General features: G+C 39.2%; 1 protein-coding gene across 6 annotated transcripts in view; it reads left to right on the top strand.

Moving 5' to 3' along the window:
- The window catches only part of FMO5 (flavin containing dimethylaniline monoxygenase 5), a 58,534-nt gene that overhangs the window by 14,800 nt on the left and 17,693 nt on the right, over positions 1-26,041 (top strand). For 5 of the 6 annotated variants that reach the window (XM_012179728.5, XM_004002399.6, XM_027973876.3 and 2 more), the window contains exons 4-9: positions 703-865; positions 4,390-4,532; positions 9,314-9,513; positions 12,654-13,006; positions 19,503-19,575; positions 22,526-24,758. In XM_012179728.5, the coding sequence (XP_012035118.1) occupies positions 703-865; positions 4,390-4,532; positions 9,314-9,513; positions 12,654-13,006; positions 19,503-19,575; positions 22,526-22,871 (1,278 nt within the window). In that variant the 3' untranslated portion in view covers positions 22,872-24,758. Of the gene's footprint in view, positions 1-702; positions 866-4,389; positions 4,533-9,313; positions 9,514-12,653; positions 13,007-19,502; positions 19,576-22,525; positions 24,759-26,041 lie in introns of those variants that run through there. The other variant, XM_012179729.5, reaches the window with a different exon arrangement.

The following is a 26,041-nucleotide window of genomic DNA, read 5'->3' as shown; positions in this document are numbered from 1 at the left end:
GGACAGAGGAGCCTGGTGGGCTACAGTCCAGGGGATTGCAAAGAGTCAGACATGATCGAGTGACTGAGCATACACACACGCATGGCCTAATAAAACTAGTAATTTGCACTTTTCTAGAAGAGGACAGTGCAACATTAATTTGCCAACTCGTTTGAACTAGGTTGCCTCATGAAAGTTTTCTCACTCTGACCACGGTGGTGGTGGTTGTGATGGTTTAGTTGCTAAGTTGTGTCCTACTCTTGTGATCCCATGGACTGTATGTAGCCTGCCAGGCTCCTTTGTCCATGGGATTTTCCCAGGAAAGAATACTGCAGTTGGTTGCCATTTCCTTCTCCAGGGGATTCTTTCCGACCCAGGGATCAAACCCTGGTCTCCTGCATTGCAGGCAGAATCTTTACCAACTGAGGCATGGCCCAAGAAAAGTAGTCATTTGTACTTTTCTAGAAGGAGAGGATAGTGCAACATTAGTCTGCCAACTCTGTTTTACTTAGCTTCCCTCGTGAAAGTTTTCTCACTCTGACCATAGCCCCAAACAAAAAAAGTTTTTATTTGTAGAGTATGAAAATCAAATATCCCTGCCTTAGCCCTCTTATGTGGTATCAGCCCTTTGTGTAAGCCCCTGCAAAGACAGACCTGTCAGGGAAGATGACCACTGCATAGGCTGTGGCTACAGTCCCCTGTGGTGATCCCTTTTCTTCTTAGACCACTGTGTGCAGCGTGAAGAAGCAGCCTGATTTCCCCACTTCAGGCCAATGGGAGGTGGTCACGGAATCTGAAGGGAAAAAGGAGGTATATGTCTTCGATGGAGTTATGGTTTGCACTGGCCATCACACCTATGCTCACTTACCCTTGGAAAGCTTCCCTGGTAAGTAGCCTACTAAGCAAGAAGACCCTTGAACCATGCCTGTGACCTGGTCCCTAAAGAATGGTCTGAGTGATTCCTACCTTGGGATGAAATAAGGCTTATCCTAATTCTGCATATTCTACTGAAAAATGTTGCAGTAACTTGCATTAATAATATTGGGGAGGTAGAAATAACAATAACATGGGGGACTAGAGGAAAATTAGAAGGCTTTATATTTAGTTTCACGATGATTATAGTTTTTCTAAGGATAAAAGGAGTTGATCTGCATTAGACTGAACGAAGGCTTTAAAAAATTTTTATTGGAGTATAGTTGATTTAAATATTGTGTTTTGAAACATTTCTGCTAAATAGCAAAGTGAATCATGTGTCCACTCTTTTTAAGATTCTTTTGCCACACAGGTCATTACAGAGTATTGAAAAGAGTTCCCTTGCTATACAGCAGGTCCTTATTATTGCTGTTTTGCCAGGGTCCAGACCCGGTGGATCCAGGGAATTCGAAGGTGGGGATGGTGTTGGCGTCCTTGGAAAAATACATATTTAATTACAGAGATATAGAGAGATTAGAAATGGATAGTGTAGTAGAAAAATTAGTGGAGAAAAAGAGGCTGAATAACTTGGAATTCAGCCAGAGAAATGGGGAGCAAGAAAGAAGCGACATGGGGCTATCAGTCTTTCCAGAAACTGATCGGATTTCTTTATTTTTGGGTTTGCTTATATACCTTTTGTTACATATAGGGATGAATATAGAGTCACGCGGGGGTCAGTAGTCCTGACCTTTATCAAAATCAGGTGCGTCACATAAATGTATTAAAAAAAGGTCTTAGGGATATTGCATCATCTTCTGGCCATGAGTGAGACCTGCTGACATTTTATGATCTTTTCTTTCTGATAACCAAAAAACTTATTTCTTCCAAGGGTGTTTTTTCTTAAACCACGCACCACCCTCCAAATAAAGTTACATTCCTATAGGGTGAGGGTGTAGTGAGTTACAATCAAGAAAGGAATTTATTTAACCCAAGGTTAACATGATTAATCTTAAAGGTTAATACTTATTTCTCCTATATGCTTAAAGGTTAATACTTATTTCTCCTATATGCTAGTTATATTCATTATAAGGGCAGGGAACATGGAGATTTAGCAGCAAACATCAACCCAACAAATGAAAATCCTTTCACTAATGTTCCCCTTAAGATCTATTTAGTCTTAAGATAGTGATGAAGTTACATTTTTACATAGCAAGGACACAGTGATTTATAACAAAGTACAGTGATCTATTACAAAAGAGAAAATTCATTAGCTAAAAAAGTCTAGTATTGCTAACCTTAAAACTATTATATTTCCCTTTCTATATTCCAAATACATTGATTAATATATTCCCAGGTGCCTAAGGATATGGAGGCCTGGCAGCAATCATTGACTCAACAATGAGAAAAGCCCTATGCTAATTAAGACTCTCAAAATACTCCAAAACTCTCTGTGCTTATACTTATTAAGTATTAAGTATATAGGTAGTAAACAATCATGTGCGTAGTGGCAGGAGTATGGATAATCCTGTCACACAAGCTAGTCTGTCAGCAGAGAGGTTTGACCTAAGACACCCTTGTCACACTCAGGGCAGGGAATTAGCAGCAATTATTGGCACAACAAATGAAAAACCCTTCACCCATATAATTCCTAACCAAACCACTATACTAATAATTTCCAAATCCCCAAAAGAATTTGCCTTTAGTAAGTCTAAAACATCTCGTGCCTCTCAGATTGGGAGGCTGTAAATAATCACATGTGGCCGGACGAATATACAGGTGGGCTAGATAACCTTCAGAGGAGTCCGTAAGCTGAAACACTCTTGTCATGCCCAGGAGTTTTTATTGCCTTGAAGCTGCACGTTTACTCCTTCTCCGAGAGAAATGGTTATGGGGGAGAGCCTAAAACAGACTCTGGTTTTGGGGTAGATGCTCGGAAACAGGGGGTTTCCTGAGGCTTGATCACGCCTTTGCGTATGCCAGGCCTCCTTCCTCATGACCTTTGCCATGGGCGGAGTTCCTCACGCTGGCCCCCGGCACTGTTTAGTTGTCAAGTTATGTCAGACTCTTTTGCGACCCCATAGACTATAGCCCACCAGGATCCTTTATCCATGGGATTTCCCAGGCAAGAATACTGAAGTCAGTTGCCATTTCCTTCTCCAGGGCATCCTTTCACCCAAGGAATTGAACCCATGTTTCCTGCATTGGCAGGTGAATTCTTTACCACTGAGCCACCAGAGACCCCTTCTTACAGTAGTGTGTATATGCCAATCCCCGTGTCCCAGTTTATCCCTCCCCCACTTTTCCTCCCTATAGAAAAGTTTGTTTCTATAACTCTTTCTGTTTTGTAAATAAGTTCATCTGTGCAATTGTTTTAGACTCCACATATAAGAGATACCATATGATATTTGTCTTTCTCTGACTTACTTCACTCACTTTGACAACCTTTAGGGGCATCCCTGTTGCTGCAAATGACATGATTTTGTTCTCTTTCATGACTGAGTAATATTTCATTGTATAAATATACCACATCGCTTTATCCTGAATGAAGGCTTTTTTTTTTTTAGCAACGGAGGAAACAAACAGAAATATTGAGTTTCTAAGCAAGAAAATAAAGCTTAAAGAAAGAGTTAAATTACAGTCTTTGCCCTGGATTTTCATTTTGAGGGAAAAAAAATACTATGTATGTGCTCAGTTGCTCAGTTTTCAACTCTTTGTGTTACCACTGGAGTGGGTTGCCACTTCTTCCTCCAGGAGATCTTCCCAACCTAGGGATTGAACCCATGTCTTCCTGCATTGCACATGGATTCTATGTATACTCTAGAGTATATAAAAACACGTATACTACAATTGAAATGGAAGTAGGTATTTACAGAAGATGAAGAGAGGGTGGGGTGGGCAAATAGGTAAAGGGGATTAAGAAATACAAACTACTAATTATAAAATAAGTCACAAGTAATATAATAAACAGCACAAAGAACGTAGTCAAGATACTATAATATTATTAGAGAAGGAAATGGTAACCCACTCCAGGGTTGTTGCCCAGAGAATCCAATGGACAGAGGAGCCTGGTAGGCTGCTCTTGGAGGGTCACAAGGAGTCTGACACAACTGAGCATCTAAACCACTATAATATTGTAATAAGTTTGAATGTTGCCTAATCTATAAAAGATCGTTACTATGTTATACATCTGGAACTGATGTAAGTCAACTACAAAAAAAAAAAGGGAAGAAGAAGATGAAAAGACAAGAGAATGTTTTCTGAAGTAGTTTGGATTTGTGAGTCCACAAGTCCAAAGTACAAACAGATCCTGAGTTAAGCAGACTACTTATGATAAGGAAATCACAAGGTTTGACTCTGGGGCTATGGGAAAAGAAACCAGGCAAAAATATTAAAAAGGTGACAGTGCACTTGAATAAAAGGAGAACACATGGAGGATGTGCACACTGCAAAAAAAATTCAATGACCATTACCCAGTAATTATTTTTCCTTCTCTTGTAGGAATTGAGAAGTTCAAAGGACAATACTTCCATAGTCGAGATTATAAGAATCCAGACAGTCTCACTGGAAAGAGGGTCATTATAATTGGCATTGGGAATTCTGGAGGAGACCTGGCAGTGGAAATTAGCCACAGGGCCAAACAGGTTTGAATTAGTAAAATTATTTACTTTGCTTCACTAAGGAAGCTGCAGGACCCAACGGAGTGTATATAACTGCTCACAGCCCATCAGTGCCAATGGCAAATGTAGGGATTGGTTTTGTTGCCTCAGTTGGCAACATCATGATTGATGATGTGACTGAGCCAGGTTACAAGTTAAGATTTCCATCATTTATCTGGCCTCACTCTAAGGAATTTAGTTATGACCAAGGACTGTGCCCATAATCTCTCTCAGCTGTCTCTTTGGAGGGTGCCTCTGGCTTTGAAGAAGACCAAGTGATTGCTGGGAGAGCCTGTTAGAATGCAGCATCCACAGTGCGGACCACTTGTTGGCCAGCAGAAATGCCATGCTCTTATTTTGAAGGAAAGTGTACTGGGTCATTGAAAGCTTTTCACTCATAGGCTGGTAGGGGAATTTTCCCCTTCACTCTTCTTCACTCCCCAAATGAAAAAGAAAAAAGAAAAAAAAAGCAGCGGATCCTCTGAAGATAACATGGACATCAGTATGAAAAGCATCCACATTGTAGCACATGCAAGCAGCTCTCCCCAGCTTCTGAGTACAATTAGTTAACATAGAATATCATCCACAGTAAAGCCATTTCTATGTCCTTGAGGGTTTTTTGGTTGTTTTGTTGTTGTTGTTGTTTTTGTATCATAGATTTTGAACTGGGAAGAAAGTATCTTCATTATAAATTCCTAGAAAAAGACATCATCTTTCTGGAATCATAACTTTTTTGGCATAGTTAAATGGTTGTTCTTCAGTAACTTTAATTAAACATACATTTTAAATTACTTTTAAAAAAGGAAGTTTAATGCCACAACTTTGTTAAATAACCTTTACCCAGAAACTCCATTCAATAACACTTCTTCTCAGGTTTATCCTCATCTATTACCACAAAACTGATTTCACATGTTACTCCATGAATTAATTCAATAAGCATTTATTAGGAAACAGTTAGGTAAATAATAAAGGGTAAAAATGTATGTGGGTGATGTATTAAAAGAATGTTCAAAGTATGTGGTAGGGACCCAAGGCATGAGCTATCTTTAATACCATTGGCTTGTTAAATTGTCAGCCATAGAGAAGCTTGGCCTTACAAGCACTCAGTTCAGTTCAGTTCAGTCGCTCAGTCGTGTCTGACTATTTGTGACCCCATGAATCGCAGCATGCCAGGCCTTGCTGTCCATCACCAACTCCTGGAGTTCATGCAAACTCATGTCTATCGAGTCGGTGATGCCATCCAGCCATCTCATCCTCTGTTGTCCCCTTCTCCTCCTGCCCCCAATCCCTCCCAGCATCAGAGCCTTTTCCAATGAGTCAATCTTTGCATGAGGTAGCCAAAGTATTGGAGTTTCAGCTTTAGCATCAGTCCTTCCAATGAACACCCAGGACTGATCTCCTTTAAAATGGACTGGTTGAATCTCCTTGCAGTCCAAGGGACTCTCAAGAGTCTACTCCAACACCACAGTTCAAAAGCATCAATTCTTCGGTGCTCAGCTTTCTTCACAGTCCAACTCTCACATCCATACATGACCACAGGAAAAACCATAGCCTTGATTAGATGAACCTTTGTTGGCAAAGTAATGTCTCTGCTTTTTAATATACTATGTAGGTTGGTCATAACTTTCCTTCCAAGGAGTAAGCGTCTTTTAATTTCATGGCTGCAGTCACCATCTGCAGTGATTTTGGAGCCCCCAAAATAAAGTCTAACACTGTTTCCACTGTTTCCCATCTATTTCCCATGAAGTGATGGGACCAGATGCCATGATCTTCGTTTTTTGAATGTTGAGCTTTAAGCCAACTTTTTCACTCTCCTCTTTCACTTTCATCAAGAGACTTTTTTTATTTCCTCTTCACTTTCTGCCATAAGGGTGGTGTCATCTGCATATCTGAGGTTATTGATATTTCTCCCTGCAGTCTTAATTCCAGCTTGTGCTTCTTCCAGCCCAGCGTTTCTCATGATGTAATCTGCATAGAAGTTAAATAAGCAGGGTGACAATATACAGCCTTGACGTACTCCTTTTCCTATTTGAAACCACTCTGTTGTTCCGTGTCCAGTTCTAACTGTTGCTTCCTGACCTGCATATAGGTTTCTCAAGAGGCAGGTCAGGTGGTCTGTATTCCCATCTCTTTCAGAATTTTCCACAGTTGATTGTGATCTACGCAGTTAAAGGCTTTGGCATAGTCAATGAAGCAGAAATAGATGTTTTTCTGGAACTCTCTTGCTTTTTCGATGATCCAGCAGATGTTGGCAATTTGATCTCTGGTTCCTCTGCCTTTTCTAAAACCAGCTTGAACATCAGGAAGTTCACAGTTCACGTATTGCTGAAGCCTGGCTTGAAGAATTTTGAGTATTACTTTATTAGCATGTGAGATGAGTACAATTGTGCAGTAGTTTGAGCATTCTTTGGCATTGGAATAAAAACTGACTTTTTCCAATCCTGTGGCCACTGCTGAGTTTTCCCAATGTGCTGGCATATTGAGTGCAGCACTTTCATAGCATCATCTTTCCGGATTTGAAATAGCTCAACTGGAATTCCATCACCTCCACTAGCATTGTTCATAATGATGCTTTCTAAGGTCCACTTGACTTCACATTCCAGGATGTCTGGTTCTAGGTGAGTGATCACACCATCATGATTATCTGGGTCATGCAGATCTTTTTTGTACAGTTCTTCTGGGTATTCTTGCCACCTCTTCTTAATATCTTCTGCTTCTGTTAGGTCCATACCATTTCTGTCCTTTATTGAGCCCATCTTTGCAAGAAATGTTCCCTTGGTATCTCTAATTTTCTTGAAGAGATCTCTAGTCTTTCCCATTCTGTTGTTTTCCTCTATTTCTGTACAAGCACTGAGGAACCATAATTTGCCAAAGAACAGGGCAGCAAGAGTGGGTGGAGGTAAGGTGGATATGTTTCTGATAAAGGTTTGTGACATATGTATTATTGTCACTATTTTATATAGAGAGAACTTTTTACTATTTTTTAAATAGAAGATAATTGCTTTATAATGTATTGGTTGAGAACTTTTTAACTGCAGCTCTGAGCATTTACATTACTTATAACCTATATTGTTAAAGTTATATAGACTGTATACAAAATAATTTGATTCCTAAGACCATGCATGCTCTTTCAACTGTGACACATAAAAGTAGTTAATTATGATAGTGCTTAAGGTCACCATTGGTGAGAATACATGTATGAAGTATATGATCATCCCTCTGTAGACAGGTCACCTTTTAACAGAGGACTTAAACAAAAAACCATAAAACAAGGACTTCCCTGGCAGTACAGTGGTTAAGACTCCAGTGCAGAGGGTGTGTGTTCAGTCCCTGGTTGGGGAACTAAGATCCCACTTGCTGCAGGGCATAAACCAAAAAAAAAAAAAAAAGAAAGAAAAGAAAACCCACGAAACAATGTACTTAAATAGCTTGCTGCTGCTACTGCTGCTGTGCGTCACTTCAGTCATGTCCGACTCTGTGTGACCCCATAGACGGCAGCCCACCAGGCTCCCCCATCTCCAGGATTCTCCAGGCAAGAACACTGGAGTGGGTTGCCATTTCTTTCTCCAATGCATGAAAGTGAAAAGTGAAAGTGAAGTCACTCAGTCATGTCCAACTCTTAGCGACCGCATGGACTGTAGCCCACCAGGCTCCTCCATTCATGGGATTTTCTAGGTAAGAGTACTGGAGTGGGGTGCTATTGCCTTCTCCGCTTAAATAGCTTACAACCCTGGAAACTATCTCTAGAGAGTGTTATAACATAGACAAAGTGATGCTTTTGCCAAGTAGCCAAATACCAAACTTTTATTAGCTCTGGTGGACTTGAGCCAGCAGATGACACAGAAAGAGTGACCAGCTCCTCTGTTGCTCTACTTGCAATTTTCAGTTTTTCCCTTAAATAACTGAAACATTTCTTAAGCACAGGCTTTGGCGTAGGTAAGACTTAGGTTAGAAATTCAGCTCTACCACTTAGTAGCTATATGAGTTCAGGCAAATTATTCATCTTCTCCATGTTTCTCATCCATCAAATGGACATAACATTACCTACCTCAAGAGGTATTTATTTATTGATCAAATAAAAATACAGATAAAGGACCTAATACAGTGACTTACAGGTTACAATTCTCAATAAATGGACATGTTGATGATGGTATGTTGGGAACTTAAAGATGTATCTGATATACCCTTCCACCTTGGAGAAAATACATTAGGAAAGACAAAAATCAGAATATACAATGTTAAATATCAGTATAATTGATGTTTTTTTTGTAATAACGCAAACAATGTCAAAGGCCAAGAATAGATTGAAGGTTTTAAATTAAATGATGTCCACTTCCTGTCAGCTTTACTGTTCCCTGATTTTAAATGAGTTGAACAGGTGATAGAGAAGTTCAGAAAATGGAGAGAAAATTATCAGCCAGAATGATCAGTGGTATCTTATGGAGGAGAGAGACTTGATTCTGGATCTTATAAAGGAATAAGCTTTAGAGAATCTAGGGAATAGGGGGCCTTTCAGGGAGGCATAATGACATTAAACAGAAATGCAGTGGTAGCTTACAGCAAGATATAGTCTTGTTCAGTGAATATACCAATTTAATTGTAAGCTTAGTGTTTGAGAAGAAAATGGCAGGAAATTTAAATAAATAAAGAGATAGGCAGGGAATAAAAAGCCAGATTAATGAGTTTGACCTTCATCTTGAAAAAAATGGGCTCCCATTTCTTCAGAGAATGGCAAAAGCAAAAATTATTTTTTCCCCATCCCTCAGGTTTTCCTCAGCACCAGAAAAGGGGCTTGGATCCTCAATCGTGTAGGAGACTGTGGATATCCTTTTGATACAATTTTGTCATCTCGATTTAATCATTTGCTGAAGAAGATTACTGGTGAATCAGCAGCAAATGCATATTTGGAAAAAAAGATTAACCAAAGGTTTAATCATGAAATGTTTGGCCTGAAGCCTAAACACAGGTATGTTCCAAGGCTTGGAGTTGGCAGTGATGGCCAAGGCAAAGTATAAGGGCTGTGCCCACAGGCTAACAGTAGAGCTTACCTCTACCTGTACATGAAACAGATGCACAGAATCAGAAATCAGATTTCTACCTTGCCCCCACAGAAGTCCAAGATCTACTGGTCTGTAATTTTCCGTCTAGAATTCTCCTTGGCATTAATCATTTTATTATTCTCCAAGGTACGGGTTCTTTTTACATGATGCCCAACAGCGACAATAAAATGGTAGTAGAGGGCAGTGCATCCTTCATTCATCTAACAAACAACTGAGCATCTGAGCCAAGCATTAAACTGGCTTGAGAATACTGAGACTCAAGACCTAATAGTAGTACTAACATCTTACCTTTTTGAAGACTTAATATAAGACAGACACGGTGCTAAATGTGTTACTGCATGATCTCATTTAGTCCTCACAGTAGCCCTATAGGTTGGTACTATTTTGATCTCCATTTTGCAAATATAAAAATTGACAATTAGAGAAACTAACTTGCCCAAGATCACGTAAGCAATAAATGAGAAATGGCTAGTTCTTTAAATACTCTAACAAGAAGACAGGCGGTAGAATATGATGTTATAAAAGAAATGCATGGAGATTATGAATGACAGAAGTCTTCACACAGAAGTGGACTGTGATAGCATTTCCAGAGGGTGATTTTAAATGCTTTTTACTCCCTCCAACTTTTAATTTTTTTAATGTTTAGATTTACTTGCTATAAAATAGTAAGTGCAATGAACACCCATATACCCTTCATTTAGACTGACCTATTATTAACAGTTCACTATATTTCCTTTCTCTCTCTTTCTGGAGGTATATAGATCCATACATATATAGTATCTATATATCCATGCATGCATTCATACATTTTTTCCCTGAACTATTTGAGAGTAACTACTTGTAGTCAATAGGACATTTTACCCTACATTCTTTAGCATACATTGCCTAAGAAAAAGGGCATTCTTCTACATAAACATAATATAATTACTACACTTAGCAAACTGAACATTGATAAAGTACCACTATCTATTGCTAATATATTGCATATTCAAATTTCCCAAATTGTCTCAATAATATTTGTAGCTTTTTATTTTGGGGCCACACTGCATGGCTTAAAGTGCAGAGTCCTAATCACTGGACCACCAGGGAATTCTTTGTAGCTTTTTTTATTTTTAAAATCTAGGATCCTGTCAGATATTACACCATTGCGTTCAGTTGTCATCTCTCTTTTATCTCTCTTAATCTGAAATTATTCTCTATTTTTTTACATGGGTTTTTTTTTTTTTTTAAGAATTGAAGCCATTTGTTTTGCAGGAAGTCTCTAAATTTGGACTTTCATAGTTGTTCTTCCTCTATTATATTTAGATTAAATGGTTCTGGTGCAAATGCTCATAGGTTATTTTGTGCCTTCTTGGTGGGTCACATCAGGAACCAAATGATAGCAGTTTATTGCATATTAATGATGTTAAATTTGATCACATGGATTTGGTAGTAGCTACCAGGTTTCTCTTCTGTAAAGATATTTTTTTCCTTTGAAAGTAATCAATGGGGTGATACTTGGAGAGTGTGTTTCCCAACAAACTTCCAGCCATTCATTTGACCCAGTTATGGAAACTGTAGCATCGAAAACTTTGGGAATCACAAAAATAAACTGAGTCTTTATGAAATAATAGGAGATAGTCAAACAAATAGGGTAAGGAAGTAGCATTCTAATTATACATACAAGGTCTTAGAATAGCAAAAAATACATTATGCTGTAAGACCTGCACATAGTTTCGTTGGGCTGGACTATTAGGCAGAGATAGAAGAGTGCCTGAGTACATCTCCAGGTTCGCTGGAGATAAATAAAACGAAAAGTTTAGAATGAAGACAGTCCAGAGCCATCATCAAGAGGTTTTAAGCGAGTGACATCATAATAATAAATACATTTTTGAACAATCACTCCCAGAATAATGTAGAACATAGATTGAGGGGGGATGGAGCAGGAGACCCTAAAGACAACTATAACAGTTCAGGTGAAACAGAGAATGAGTAAAACAATTCTGAAGCTGTTTAAAGGAGAAAGGGTGGCCTTGGTGACCAGATGTAAGACTCACAGTTCTGTGATTTGGGCAACAGTGTGGAATTGTGGTACTGTTAGTGAAAAGGAGTAAGTTTGGAGAGAAAGATGAAATGATGAGGTTGGAATGAGAACAGAATCACAAACCTAAAGATTTGAGTCAAGGAATTACTAAATGCAACAAGCCGGTAATACTGTTTAAACAGACCAGTTCCTGAGAAGAGGCCAGCTCTGTCTGAATATGACAGGCTGAGGATTCTCAGAGCCTGTTAACACAGTATCCAAGGATTCAGACTGTTTTTAGAAAGGTCCAAATTCTGCAAATCTGTCATTTTTTTGTCACCTTATCCTATGCTATTTCTAGGAAACACTACTTACCATGCCCAGAGGATCTCAAGGGAGTTCATAAAAAACCATTTTGATATAAATCCTGAAGTCCTAGGCTGCAGGACCTTAGGCAAGCCACTTAACTTCTTTAGTCCTCAGTTTCCTCATCTATAAAACCTGGATAATGGTAACTGTCCTGCCTTCTTCATTAGGTTTATGTTAATGTATGTAAAATCAATTTATAAATATAAATTACTATGCACACGTAGTTCATTATACAGTTTGGAAAATGATGGTTCAAGTCTACCTCGTGGGCCTTTGAAACTAAAATGAGGCTCAATAGGATGCTGATAATACAGTTCTGCAGACTTTCTGGCATATGGATAGAAACCACGAGACTGTGGCCTTATTAGGTCACCAAGAGCATTATTATTCCTTGAGAAACCATACATCTACTTTTCAAATAAGACCATTCTTCCCTTACTTCTGCAACATCTTCCCTTTCAATGCCTTCCACAGTCCAACATCTACTCTGAGATCATCCTTACCTTTATCAAGCTGGTATATATTAGATCCTTCCCAAATGTCATGAATAGAGGGAGACTATTGGCATATTGATTAACCACCTCAATCAAAGCAGAATTTTACTTACATGTTAATGATTTCTCTCTCTCTCTCTCATGATCTCTCTCCTTTCTCCTTCTTTATCATCATTCACAGAGTTTTCAGCCAGCATCCAACAGTGAATGATGACCTGCCAAACCGTATAATTTCTGGCTTTGTGAAGGTGAAAACAAATGTGAAGGAGTTCACAGAGACAGCAGCCATATTTGAGGACGGCTCCAGGGAGGATGACATTGATGTTGTTATCTTTGCTACAGGCTATAGCTTTGCATTTCCTTTTCTTGAAGATTCTGTCAAAGTAGTCAAAAACAAGATATCCCTGTATAAAAAGGTCTTCCCTCCTAACCTTGAAAAGCCAACTCTTGCAATCATAGGCTTGATCCAGCCCTTGGGTGCCATTATGCCCATTTCAGAGCTCCAAGGACGCTGGGCCACTCAAGTATTTAAAGGTAAGTGACCATGTAAGATGATTACCTAATTACTTAGCAGTGTGTTTAATTATGTTTATGTTCTTGCTTGTAAATAGCCAGATAGTATATATGATTATAACAGTGCCTGGCACAAAGTTAGTGCTCAAAAATTAATTGTTGAGGGAATATAAAGTAGTAATTTATAACCATGGACCTATAGCAAAATGTCCTGGGAAATTTTCCCAAAATAGGCTTGTTTTGCTGGTGGTATTTAATTAATAAGTCCAAGATGGAGCTGATATAAAATCATTGAGAAAATGTTCTCCAGATGATTATAATGTGCACTCCAGATTAAAATCCACTCTTTCAGATTTTAGAAAATGGATACATATTTGTGAAGCAGTCTTCTTTTATTATAGTTAGAGAAAGTCAAATATAGAAGTGCTGTGACTTGATTTCAGCAAAAAATTAAGACCTGGTAAAGACTAGTCTAGAATATAGAATATTCAGCCACTCAAATTCTCAATTTTCCCCCTTTATATTCCCTTTTTCAGAAAATTTTGGCTATGAGAACATGAGAAAAAACTTTAGGGTTTGGGATAGTAGGTTCAGTATGAATTAGCAGAATAATGTGGCTTCTAAAGACTTATTAATACCTGACATCATTAAAAAACTATAATATCCTGGAATTTACAACATTCTTCTCTAAGTCAGACCACACTGTGGTCAGACCACACCTAAAGATATTTTAAAAGTGAAACTGGAGTACATTAAAAGGAGAGAGATAAAAATGGTTAAGGGATTTGAAAATGTGCCATTTGAAGTACTAAAAAGGAGCTGACATATAGATTCAGGGATCAGATCTGATAGACAGAGAAGAAGAACTATGGATGAAGGTTCATAACATTGTATAGGAAGCAGTAATCAAAACCATCCCTAAGAAAAAGAAATGCAAAAAGGCAAAATGGTTGTCTCAGGAGGCCCTAAAAATAGCTGAGAAAAGAAGTGAAAGGCAAAGGAGAAAAGGAAAGATATACCCATCTGTATGCAGAGTTCCAAAGAATAGCAAGGAGAGATAAGAAAGCCATCCTAAGTGAACAATGCAAAGAAATAGAGGAAAATAATAGAATGGGAAAGACTAGAGATCTCTTCAAGAAGATTAGAGATACCAAAAGCACATTTCATGCAAAGATGGGCATAATAAAGGACAGAAATGTTATGGACCTAACAGAAGCAGAAGATATTAAGCAGAGGTGGCAAGAATACACAGGAAAACTATACAAAAAAGATCTTAATGACCTAGACAACCACGATGGTGTTTTCACTCACCTAGAGCCAGATATCCTGGAGTGTGAAGTCAAGTGGGCCTTAAGAAGCATCACTACAAATAAGGATAGTGGAGGTGATGGAATTCCAGCTGAGCTATTTCAAATCCTAAAAGATGGTGCTGTGAAAGTACTGCACTCAAAATGCCAGCAAATTTGGAAAACTCAGCAGTGGCCACAGGACTGAAGAAGTTCAGTTTTCATTCCAGTTCCAAAGAAGAGAAATGCCAAAGAATGTTCAAACTACCACACAATTGCACTCATTTCACATGCTAGCTAGGTAATGCTCAAAATCCTTCAAGCTAGGCTTCAACAGTGTGTGAACCAAGAAATTCCAGATGTACGAGCTGGATTTAGCAAAGGCAGAGAAACCAGAGATCAAATTGCCAACATCTGTTGGGTCACAGAAAGAGCAAAAAAATTCCAGAAAAACATACTTCTGCTTTATTGACTATGCAAAAGCCTTTGACTGTGTGAAAAGTGAAAGCTGCTCAGTTGTGTCCGACTCTTTGTGACCCTATGGAATTCTCCAGGCCAGAATACTGGAGTGGGTAGCCTTTTCCTTCTCCAGGGGATCTTCCTAACCAAGGGATCGAAGCTAGCTCTCCAGCATTGCAGGTGGATTCTTTACCAGCTGAGCCACCAGGGAAGCCCCTTTGACTGTGTGGTTCACAAAAAACTGTGAAAAATTCTTAAAGAGATGGGAATACCAGACCACCTCACCTGCCTCCTGAGAAATCTGTAGGCAGATCAAGAAGCAACTATGAGAACCAGACATGGAACAACGGACTGGTTCCAAATTGGGAAAGGAGTATTTCAAGGCTGTATATTGTCATCCTGCTTATTTACCTTATATGCAGAGTACATCATGTAAAATGCCAGGCTGGATGAAGCACAAGCTGGAATCAAGATTGCTGGGAGAAATATCAGTAACTTCAGATATACAGATGACACTGCCCCAATGGCAGAAAGTGAAGAACTAAAGAGTCTCTTGATGAAAGTGAAAGAGGAGAGTGAAAAAGTTGGCTTAAAACTCAACATTCAAAAAACTAAGATCATGGCATCCGGTCCCATCACTTCATGGCAAATAGATGGGGAAACAATGGAAACAGTAACAAACTTTATTTTCTTGGGCTCCAAAATCACTGCAGATGGTGACTGCAGCAATGAAATTAAAAGACGATTGCTCCATGGAAGAAAAGATATGACAAACCTAGACAGCATATTAAAAAGTAGAGACATTACTTTGCTGACAAAGGTCCATATGAGAGACCATAAAGAAGGCTGAGTGCCGAAGAATAGTTACTTTTTACCTGTGGTGTTGGAGAAGACTGTTGAGAGTCCCTTGGATTGCAAGGAGATTGAACCAGTCCATCCTAGGGGAAATCAGTCCTGAATATTTGTTGGAAGGACTGATGCTGATGCTGAAGCTGAAGTTCCAATACTTTGGCCACCTGATGTGAAGAAGTGACTCACTGGAAAAAAGCTTGATACTGCATTGAAGACAGATTGAAGACAGGGGGAGAAGGGGATAACAGAGGATGAGATGGTTGGATGGCATCACTGACTCAGAGGACATGAGTTTGAGTAAGCTCCGGGAGTTGGTGATGGACAGGGGAGCCTGGCATGCTGCAGTTCATGGAGTCACCAAGATCAGACATGACTGAGTGACTAAACTGAATGGATTCAGAGTTCTTATAAAATATTTCAGCTTTTTCCCTAGTGAAGACTTCATGGTAGTAGAGAAAAAGAAACAATGGTGATAAATGGCAGTGAAAACTAGTACAGCCACTATGGAGAACAGTGTAGAGATCCCTTAAAAAACTGGAAATAGAACTGCCATATGACCCAGCAATCCCACTGCTGGGCATACACACTGAGGAAGCCAGAACTGAAAGAGACACATGTACCCCAATGTTCATTGCAGCACTGTTTACAATAGCTAGGACATGGAAGCAACCTAGATGTCCATCGGTAGAAGGGATAAGGAAGCTGTGGTACATATACACAGTGAAATATTACTCAGCTATAAAAAAGAATGCATTTGAGTCAATTCTGATGAGGTGGATGAAACTGGAGCCTATTATACAGAGTGAAGTAAGCCAGAAAGAGAAATACCAATACTGTATATTAATGCATATATATGGAGTTTAGAAAGACAGTAAGTTCAGTTCAGTTGCTCAGTCGTGTCCGACTCTTTGCGACCCCTTGAATCGCAGCACGCCAGGCCTCCCTGTTCATCACCATCTCCCGGAGTTCACTCAGACTCACGTCCATCGAGTCAGTGATGCCATCCAGCCATCTCATCCTCGGTCGTCCCCTTCTCCTCCTGCCCCCAATCCCTCCCAATCAGAGTCTTTTCCAATGAGTCAGCTCTTCTCATGAGGTGGCCAAAGTACTGGAGTTTCAGCTTCAGCATCAGTAAAGATGACCCTATATGCAAGACAGTAAATGAGACATCGATGCAAAGATCAGACTTTTGGACTAAGTGGGAGAAGGAAAGGGTGGGATGATATGAGAGAATAGCATTGAAAATGTATATTACCATATGTAAAATAGATGACTAGTGCAAGTTCAATGCATGAAGCAGGGCACTCAAAGCTGGTGCTCTGGGACAATCCAGAGGGATGGGTGGGAGGGAGGCGGGAGCGGAGTTCAGGATGGTGGGACACATGTACACCCATGGCTGATTCATGACAATGTATGGCAAAAACCACCACAATATTGTAAAATAATTAGCCTCCAATTTAAATAAATAAATTTTAAAAAGATTAACCACATACACACAAAAAAGCTTTTCCAGATTTCCTCAAAGTTCTTTCATTTCTTTTCTTTTTCTTTTAATTTTTTGGCCATACCACGGGGCACATAGGATCATAGTTCCCAGCCAGGGATCAAACCTGTGCCCCCTGCATTGGAAGCATGGAGTCCTAACCACAGGGACTACCAGGGACGTCCCAGAGTTCTTTCATTTCTTAATTCTTTAATTCTATCCAGTAGATTGTGTACTCCTTGAGCGCTGGACCAGCAATCCAATGCAAGTAACCCATTAAGTTGGCTAATTCCAGTCATATTAAGTGGATCTTTTAAGTGGTCAATTAAGAGGAAAAAGTTGCATTACAATAGGCCACAGCACCTTAATATACTTTGAACAAACAACTGAGACTCTTCCAGAACAAGTGAACTATTGAGAGGATTAGGGAAAAAGCATTTGGAAGATTCTGCATTATGGCTGTGGGATTAGGGGATTTTAGGGAAATTGTATAAAAAGCCCAGTTTTCTATGCTAGCAGAGCTTAGTGCTAATTCCTCCAGCTTTCTTTTAACACTCGGAAGAAAGGAATCATCAGAGAATCCCTATAAATTTATCAAACTTCCAAAAAGAACCCTGAGTTTTTTCTAATATTCATACCCCTACACTCTATTTACCAAACTCTTGCCTTTCTCATCTCTGAATTCTACCCTCACTGTGCTGATTTAAAGCCTTTAGAATCAGTTAATTTCACACATGCCCAGCTCAGCCTTGTCTTCTTGCCTCGTGTGTTCTTTCCTACCAAGTCCCATTTCCCTTCTTCCTTTGTTCTCTAGAATTTCTGTTCTCTTGTTAAGGAAATATTACACCCTTTTGTAGAACACTGAGTCTTCTTGCTTGCCTTGACCAAAATCTAGTTTTATTTTATCTTTGTCTCTTTTGTAACCTCTCAAGAGCCCTTGCAAGGATTCTACTCTCATTTAGTAACTTTCTTCCCTTGCAAACCATATGAAATGATACAACTCTCTGGATCACAAGGAGGCATTATGTCATAGCATGGCATTCAAGTTCCTTCACAAATTGGATACAGGCTGCTTTTTCATGCCTATCTTTCACTACTTTTCCCATATATGCTATCATCTTCTAGATCTTCTAGCTGACTTACCCACTAAGCAGCAAACACAGCAGGTAATATGTTGAAAGCTCTTTGTTTTCCTGGCTGCAAGCTGAGTCCTCCTTGCAGGGCACAGGCTTCTCTAGTTGTGGTGCGAGGGCTTAGCTGCTCTGCTGCATGTGGGTTCTGAGTTCCCTAACCAGGGACTGAACCCACATGCCCTGCATTGGAAGACAGATTCTGAACCACTAGACCACCAAGGCAGTCCCCTGAAAGTTCTTTAAATAAAAGAATCAAGTTTATTTGCCTTTGTCTTCCAAGACTAGACCAATGCCTAGCACATGAGAGGCAGCTAATAAATCTCTATTCAATGAATGCAAGTTCAGCTTTGGTGGTTTTCTAAACTCTACAGTTGTTCCGTCCCTAAGTCATGTCTGACTCTTTGCAACCCCATGGATTGTGTAGCACACTGGGCTCCACTTTAGAGTTGGATTTAGAGTTGCGTACAACCAAGGGAGGAAATGAACAGACTTTTTCTACACAAATAAGGAGTAAAGGGGAAGGCATACAAGACAGAGAAAACAGCAGAAGCAAAGGCATAAGGTATGAGTACCTTTATAGAGTTGGCTCAAATTTTCCATATGGCATAGTGCCTATAAATTCCTGGTATAAAGCTAATCATTGAAATTGAGAGTTTCCATGTTAAGTACTATCCTACCTTTGTCTAGCCATGTCCTTGGTGTTGGTGTTAAATTCCTGCTACTGGAACTCTTTGTGCAATGGTGCATAAATTTATTTGTTAAGACTGGGTATTATGAGTTGCCTTTGACCTTGCCCCTCACTCTCACCAAATAAAAAAGTTTATAAGGTAAGGTTTATTTCCCAAAGGACTAAAGGCATAAAATAGATTGACAGTTTATTTTTACTTCCTTCTTTCTGTGGTATAAAGCCTCTTTGTGATTGAGTACAAGTACCGATGTGTTTCCCATCATCCTCCCACCCTTTTACTTTGAACCTAATTTTTCATATACCTTTTATCATTTTCTCATGTCCATATCTCATTTCCCAGGTGAAAGACTATTTTAGGGAGGAGGAAGATATTGGTTGGGAAGCAGATTAGGAGCAATTTCCTCCAAAGACAAAGTGGGAAACATTAAGCTACCGAAGTTGATGTGGTTATATTCTGGTGGTGGAAGGGTAAGGTGATCAAAACTGCATGTGTAACTTCCTTGGTACAGAAAACTAGCCTGTATTCCTTTGAATTCTCCATAGCATGGTAATTGTTAATAGGATTATTATTCACACTGAGGTAATTTTACACTTAAATTTTTTTTTTTCTCTTTAGGGTTAAAGACATTGCCCCCACAAAGTGAAATGATGACAGAAATAGCTAAGGTTCAAGAGGATATGGCAAAACAGTAAGAATTCTCCCAATTTTTCCCACTCAATTCTTAATAAGAGCAATGTTGTACTATATTTATTTTCCTTGTGTTCATTTAAGGATTTAGATATTTTGAAGGAAAGGAAATAATAGTTTGTGACAACAGAATAGAGAAATACCACCAAATGATTTGAGTATGGATGGGAAAGGAGAGAAGAGCTTAAGAAAATCCTATGTGTAAGGTCTAAAAGAAAAGTCAAGTAGGAAAAAGCACATGGAGGGAAAACCAGGTATGCTATTTTGGCAAGAATTACTTGAAGGGCTGTTAGAGCTGCCAGAGAAAGGAGGGGCAGTGATGAATTAATGAAGGGTAGATATGGTCAAATTACAAATCTGTAGGTAGACTTGCAGTTCTGCAGAGGTCATTTGCTGGCTGGCCTGTGACAGCATACTCAGGCCACAGTAGCTCTTGGGATGAACAGTCTATATGATCTGGGAAGGTGGTACCATCAGCTAGCTGCTTAGTGCTTATTTAGCAATCTGAATTTCAGAATTTAAACTTATTCACTGGGGGATTTTTATTTGAACAAAGTTGATGTTGATCAAGTCCTAAAAGTCAGAGGCACAATCACCCCATGCCCAAAGATGTGGTTATATGATTATACCAGTGTAACTCTCCCTTCTGGGAGGAAGAGAAAGTTTTTATTTAACCCTGATATACTTTCTAGGTGCCCTCCTGTTTTCCTCCTTCCTTTCACTGCCAAACTTCAACAGTATAAACATTCTGTATCACATGCTCTAAATTGACACCCTTTTCTCCCTCCATTGTAACTTCCATCCTTATTCCTGCAATTGCTGTCTTAAGAGTCATCCATGAACAACTTAATTTTTCTTTCACTACTGAGTTTGGTGCTTTTTAACACCTCTTCCTTCTTGGAGTGCTTTCTTTCCCTGGCACTATTTATTATTTTTATTATTAATTATATTATTATTGGGCTTCCTAGGTGGCTCAGATGGTGTAGAATCTGCCTGCAGTGCAGGAGACTTGAGTTCCATCCCTGGGTTGGAAAGATCCCCTCGAGAAGGGAATGGCCACCCACCCCAGTATTTTTGCCTGGAGAATTCCATAGATAGAGGAGCCTGGTGGGCTATAGTCCATGGGGTCACAATATTATATTATTTAAATAATTTATTATATTTATTATTTAGTATGTATTTATTATCAATTATTATATTTATATCATGTATTATATTTATTATATTATTTAAATATATTTATTATTACCCCATTTCAATTTTCCTCCTTTCTTTCCTTTGACTTACCTTCCGACTGTAAGTTCCTAAGGATAATATTTAACTTTTATTGAGGGTCAACTTTGTGCAAATACTAAGTGTTTTACATGTATGAGTTTATTTAATTCTCGAAACAATCCTACAAAGCAGGTACTAGTGTAATCTCTGTGACATCCTCCTGAATACTACAGCTGTTAACCCACTACATGCCTGTAAACCCATGAGCTAACATAACACCCATAAGGGAAAGCTCTCAAATTATTTCCTGTCTTACCTTCTTCTCTTCTAAACTTTAGTCCCATTTCATAAATTCCTTTGCCTATCTATCAGTTCCTCAGGAATTCTATCTTACCAGTTCTATTTCAAATTTATTTTCTATCATTTTTCCTGCCCTGTTTTTTATAGTTTCTTTTGGCGTTTCTATTTTTATTTTTTAAAAAAGTTTTTTGGCTGTACAGCATGTGGGATCTTAGTTCCCTGACCAGGGATTGAACCCATACTCTCCTTCCCCCTTCTCTCCTCCCCCTGCATTGGAAGTGCAGAGTTTTAACCGCTGGGCTGCCAGGGAAGTCCCTTTTCCTGTCCTTTTTGGATTTCTAGTAAGCCCATCTAATCGCAGTTAACCTGACTTGACTTTTCTCTTATTTCTTTTCTGCCCCACTGTTCTTTCTTTCTTTCTTTTTTTTTATAGAAAGTAAAAAGAGAAAGTCATCAATTAGCTCTTTAAATCCCACTGGCTTCCCCAATGGTACTAGTGGTAAAGAACCCACCTGCCAATGCAGGAGATGTAAGAGACGTGGGTTCAATCCCTGGGTTGAGAAGATCCCCTGGAGGAGGGCATGGTAACCCACTCCTGTATTCTTGCCTGGAGAACCCCATGGACAGAGGAGCCTGGAGGGCTACAGTCCCTAGGGTCGCAAAGAGTCGGACACGACTGAAGCGATTTAGCATGCACTTTTCACATATTGTACTGTTACCACATTTTCTCTCCCAAAAGCCCATTTTGCTCTTCAAATCCGCACTTGCTGTAATCATTCCATCTGGTTCCATTTGGAGGAACCTTGTAGGATAAGTCATCCTCCCCCTCCTTTCAGGATTCCAAATTAATGTTGGTCCTGGGAAGTCCTGCCCTTTGGACTGTACTACCACCTCCCTCATGAAACAATTGAGGATCCCAAACTTGAGGATTTTTGTGGTGGGTTCTTTCTGACAACATCAGAGTCCTCTGTATCTCGATCTGCTGTTTGCTTCCATACATCCACCCTTATTTTCTCCATTCTTCCTCTGCTGTAGGTAGGGCCCACGAATATTCTGTGCTCACATTCTATACTCATTCTTGCTTTCTCCCTTTACTGTGCCATTCCCTTGACTTGTAATGCTCTCCTCTTTGTTCTCACTTGATCTATTTCTTCCACATCCTTCAAAACCTTATCATAGCTCTGTTTCAACTACCCTCCTCTACATTTCTATATCTATCAGCCTAAAACCACATGATTTAACCAAGTCTTAAATTCTTCTCTGTTTCATGTGTACCTATCTACTCCAGTAGATTATAAGGTCCTTAAGGATAGAGACCCTCTTTCTTCTCTGTTTTCTATAGTTCCTACCCCAATATTGAGCCAATAGCAGATACTCAGAAAGCACTGATTGATTGAATTGTTAATAGGCCATGGTTTCTGTCTTCTCTGCTTCAGGTATGTGGAAAGCCAACGCCATACCATTCAGGGAGACTATATAGGTACCATGGATGAGCTTGCTGATCTGGTGGGCGTCAAGCCCAATCTTCTGTCCCTGGCCTTCACTGACCCCAAACTGGCATTCCAGTTATTTTGGGGACCCTGTACTCCAATCCAGTATCGTCTACAGGGTCCTGGAAAGTGGGATGGAGCTCGAAAAGTGATCCTCACGACACAAGATCGTATCAAGAAGCCACTAATGACAAGAATAGTTGAAACCGACAATTCTAACACTTCGACAATAACAATGGCCAAGTTTATGTTGGCTGTTGTTTTCTTTGCCATAGTTATGACCTATCTGTAGCTGTTCCATTGTCATGTTTTTCCCAGTTTTTTTCAAAAACTGAATCTACAGATGCCTTTGGAGCCTGACAAGATTGAACAACGTTCATTGCTCAAAAAGAGATATTTCATATTGCCCAGAAATCTACTTTTCTTTCTCTTTCCAAAGCATTCATTCTTTTTCCTCTTTTCCCTTCAGTGAAATCTCAGCATTTCATTTGTATTGACTTACTTCCCTTACTCTTATGACTCATTACTTTTTCCTTCCAGTAATTCCTGGACCATGAGCTTAGATACTCTTTTAGTCATCTTTGTTTCTCTTTAGCAGAATTCCTGGCATGTGGCAGGTACTTAATAAATGTGTGCTGTCATTTATCAAATATTATGGTGGGGAATATAAGCCAATATCTACATAAGAAATGGGGACTCCATGTAACTGTGCTTCTGACAGTATTTTCTACTAGAAGCTGAATCTTTTGTTGTTTTTAATATATAACTAAATGTATTTTTCCTGAGAGATAAGAGAAAAAATTGTCTTTTAATTGTTGTATACACCTAAGATAAGATATATAGATACTTAAACATTTTGTTTCACTATCTATTCACTAGTATATCTGATACCTGGTCTTTTTTATTCTTTTCCCCTAAGTAACACATCTCTATTTTCTCAATGAGAACTACCTTCAACTGTCTAAGCTCACGGATCATTCTAACAATCTAGCAGCTGCCAACAGGTTCAACCTGACTGGAAAAACTGAGATTTTAAATTAGTGGTCCAGTCCTTTTTGATCTCTCAGTTCTCATATTAGTATACAAGACTTTATCTTAGGAACAGTGATAAGTAGCCATCAACTGCTATAGTATGATGTACAAATGTGACTGGATTTCCTCCCCCATCCCCCAACTCCCACTTTCTCCCCTCCATACCCTCCCACACACAGCAAGTCAAGGTAATTCAAAGAGGTCAGTTATGTAATAAATTAAAATTGATGATAACTAAATATAGGGGTATCCTACTTTTAACAGTTATGTCAGAAATTGCAAGTTGTGAAAAACAAAGCAAATGAAATGAAAACCAGGGACTCCAGTTTATGTCCAAGAGCTGCTGTTGATTCTGTTTTCTCATCCATAGAAGAGTTGCTCTGTTTTTGTGCCTCAGAGAAGTTAACTAAGTGTTAATTGTTGGGCACACAGAATTTCATGAAGAAAGGTATTGGATGTACCAATCAGATGTGTGTTCATAAAGATGCTGTTGTGTAATACATTTTGGGATTGCTATTACTTAACAAAAGAATAAGTTTGAACAACTGAAGAAACAACATTAGAAATTATTTTCTTTCCCAATATAAATAAGAGAACCAGAAATGTGAGAACTAAAACTTCTTCTTAATTGTATAACTATTAATATTTGTACAATTCCCTGCTATTTTGCCTGTGGAAAAACTTTTTAAGAATGAGAAGGCCTTTTGCCTTCCGTAATTCTTGTGATACTTGGGATTTATCCTCTATTAAAATGGACCTAGTATCTTTTTTTTAAATTGGAGTAGTTGCTTTACAATGTTTTGTTAGTTTCTACTGTATAGCAAAGTGAATCAGCTATATGTATACATATATCCCCTCTGTTTTTGGATTTTCTTCCCTATTTAGGTCACCACAGAGCACTGAATAGAGTTCTTTTTGCTATACAGTAAGTTCTCTAAAATGGACCTAGCATTTTCTAATCTGTAGACTATTCTAGTGCAAGAGTAAATAAAAATCCACTTCTTTTTCATTTCCTTCTTTTAACATATACATTTTCCTCTTTTAGCATGTAAGTTTGTTGAATTAATAGTCCTTTGACAACATAATTCCTAGTTATCAGTAATAAATACTCCACTTTCCTGTTTAAATAAAAAGCATGTAATTTTAAGTTGATTGATTCTCTCACTTTATGTATAATATGAAAGTTTACCAAAAAAAAACACCCCATCATCGTAAACCAAGCTAAAAGTCAGATGTGAATAGGAAAGTGAACTCAAAACAAACTCAAGATACAAAGCCCTAGTTACTGATTTTGTTGTCGTTGTTAGTCACTAAGTCATGTCCAACTCTTTTGACCCTATGGACTGTAGCCCACCAGGCTTCTCTGTCCATGGGATTTCCCAGGCAAGAATACTGGAGTGGGTTGCCATTTCCTTCTCCAGGGGATCTTCCCACCAGGGATCAAATCCACATCTCCAGTGTCTCCTGGATTGCGGGTGAATTCTTTATTGCTGAGTTATCTGGGAAGCTACAGTTACTGATTCAGTTCAGTTCAGTTCAGTTCAGTCGCTCAGTCGTGTCCAACTCTTTGCGACCCCATGAATCGCAGCATGCCAGGCCTCCCTGTCCATCACCATCTCCCGGAGTTCACCCAAACTCATGTCCATCGAGTCGGTGATGCCATCCAGCCATCTCATCCTCTGTCGTCCCCTTCTCCTCCTGCCCTCAATCCCTCCCAGCATCAGAGTCTTTTCCAATGAGTCAACTCTTCGCATGAGGTGGCCAAAGTACTGGAGTTTCAGCTTTAGCATCATTCCTTCCAAAGAACACCCAGGGCTGATCTCCTTTAGAATGGACTGGTTGGATCTCCTTACAGTCCAGGAGACTCTCAAGAGTCTCCTCCAACACCACAGTTCAAAAGCATCAATTCTTCGGTGCTTAGCCTTCTTCACAATCCAACCCTCACATCCATACATGACCACTGGAAAAACCACAGCCTTGACTAGACGGATCTTTGTTGGCAAAGTAATGTCTCTGCTTTTCAATATGCTATCTAGGTTGGTCATAACTTTCCTTCTAAGGAGTAAGCGTCTTTTAATTTCATGGTTACAGTCACCATCTGCAATTTACCACATCTTTCTTTTGTAATAATATTAAAAAGTAATATCATTTTCCTAATTATATTATACAAAAAAAGAGAGAGAGAGAGAAAGCTTTTTTGTAGTACCAGAAAGTAAGGAAGTGCTCAAAAAGCAAACTGGTGGGAGTATGTCATAGGGACACGGGAACCAACTGAAAATGGTCCCAGTGGCCAAAGCTGAATAACAGTATAAATAATCTAGCAATCTTGAGTGGCCTAGGCCTGCAGCAGCTTGAAGTGCGGTTTTGGTTCCCAGCCAGAGACTGAAGCTGGATCATGATGTTGAAAGCACCAAATCCTAGCCACTAGGC

The sequence above is a fragment of the Ovis aries genome, chromosome 1, assembly GCF_016772045.2.
Source record: "Ovis aries strain OAR_USU_Benz2616 breed Rambouillet chromosome 1, ARS-UI_Ramb_v3.0, whole genome shotgun sequence".
Lineage (NCBI taxonomy): Eukaryota > Metazoa > Chordata > Mammalia > Artiodactyla > Bovidae > Ovis > Ovis aries.
This window is presented reverse-complemented; position numbering and strand designations above follow the sequence as displayed.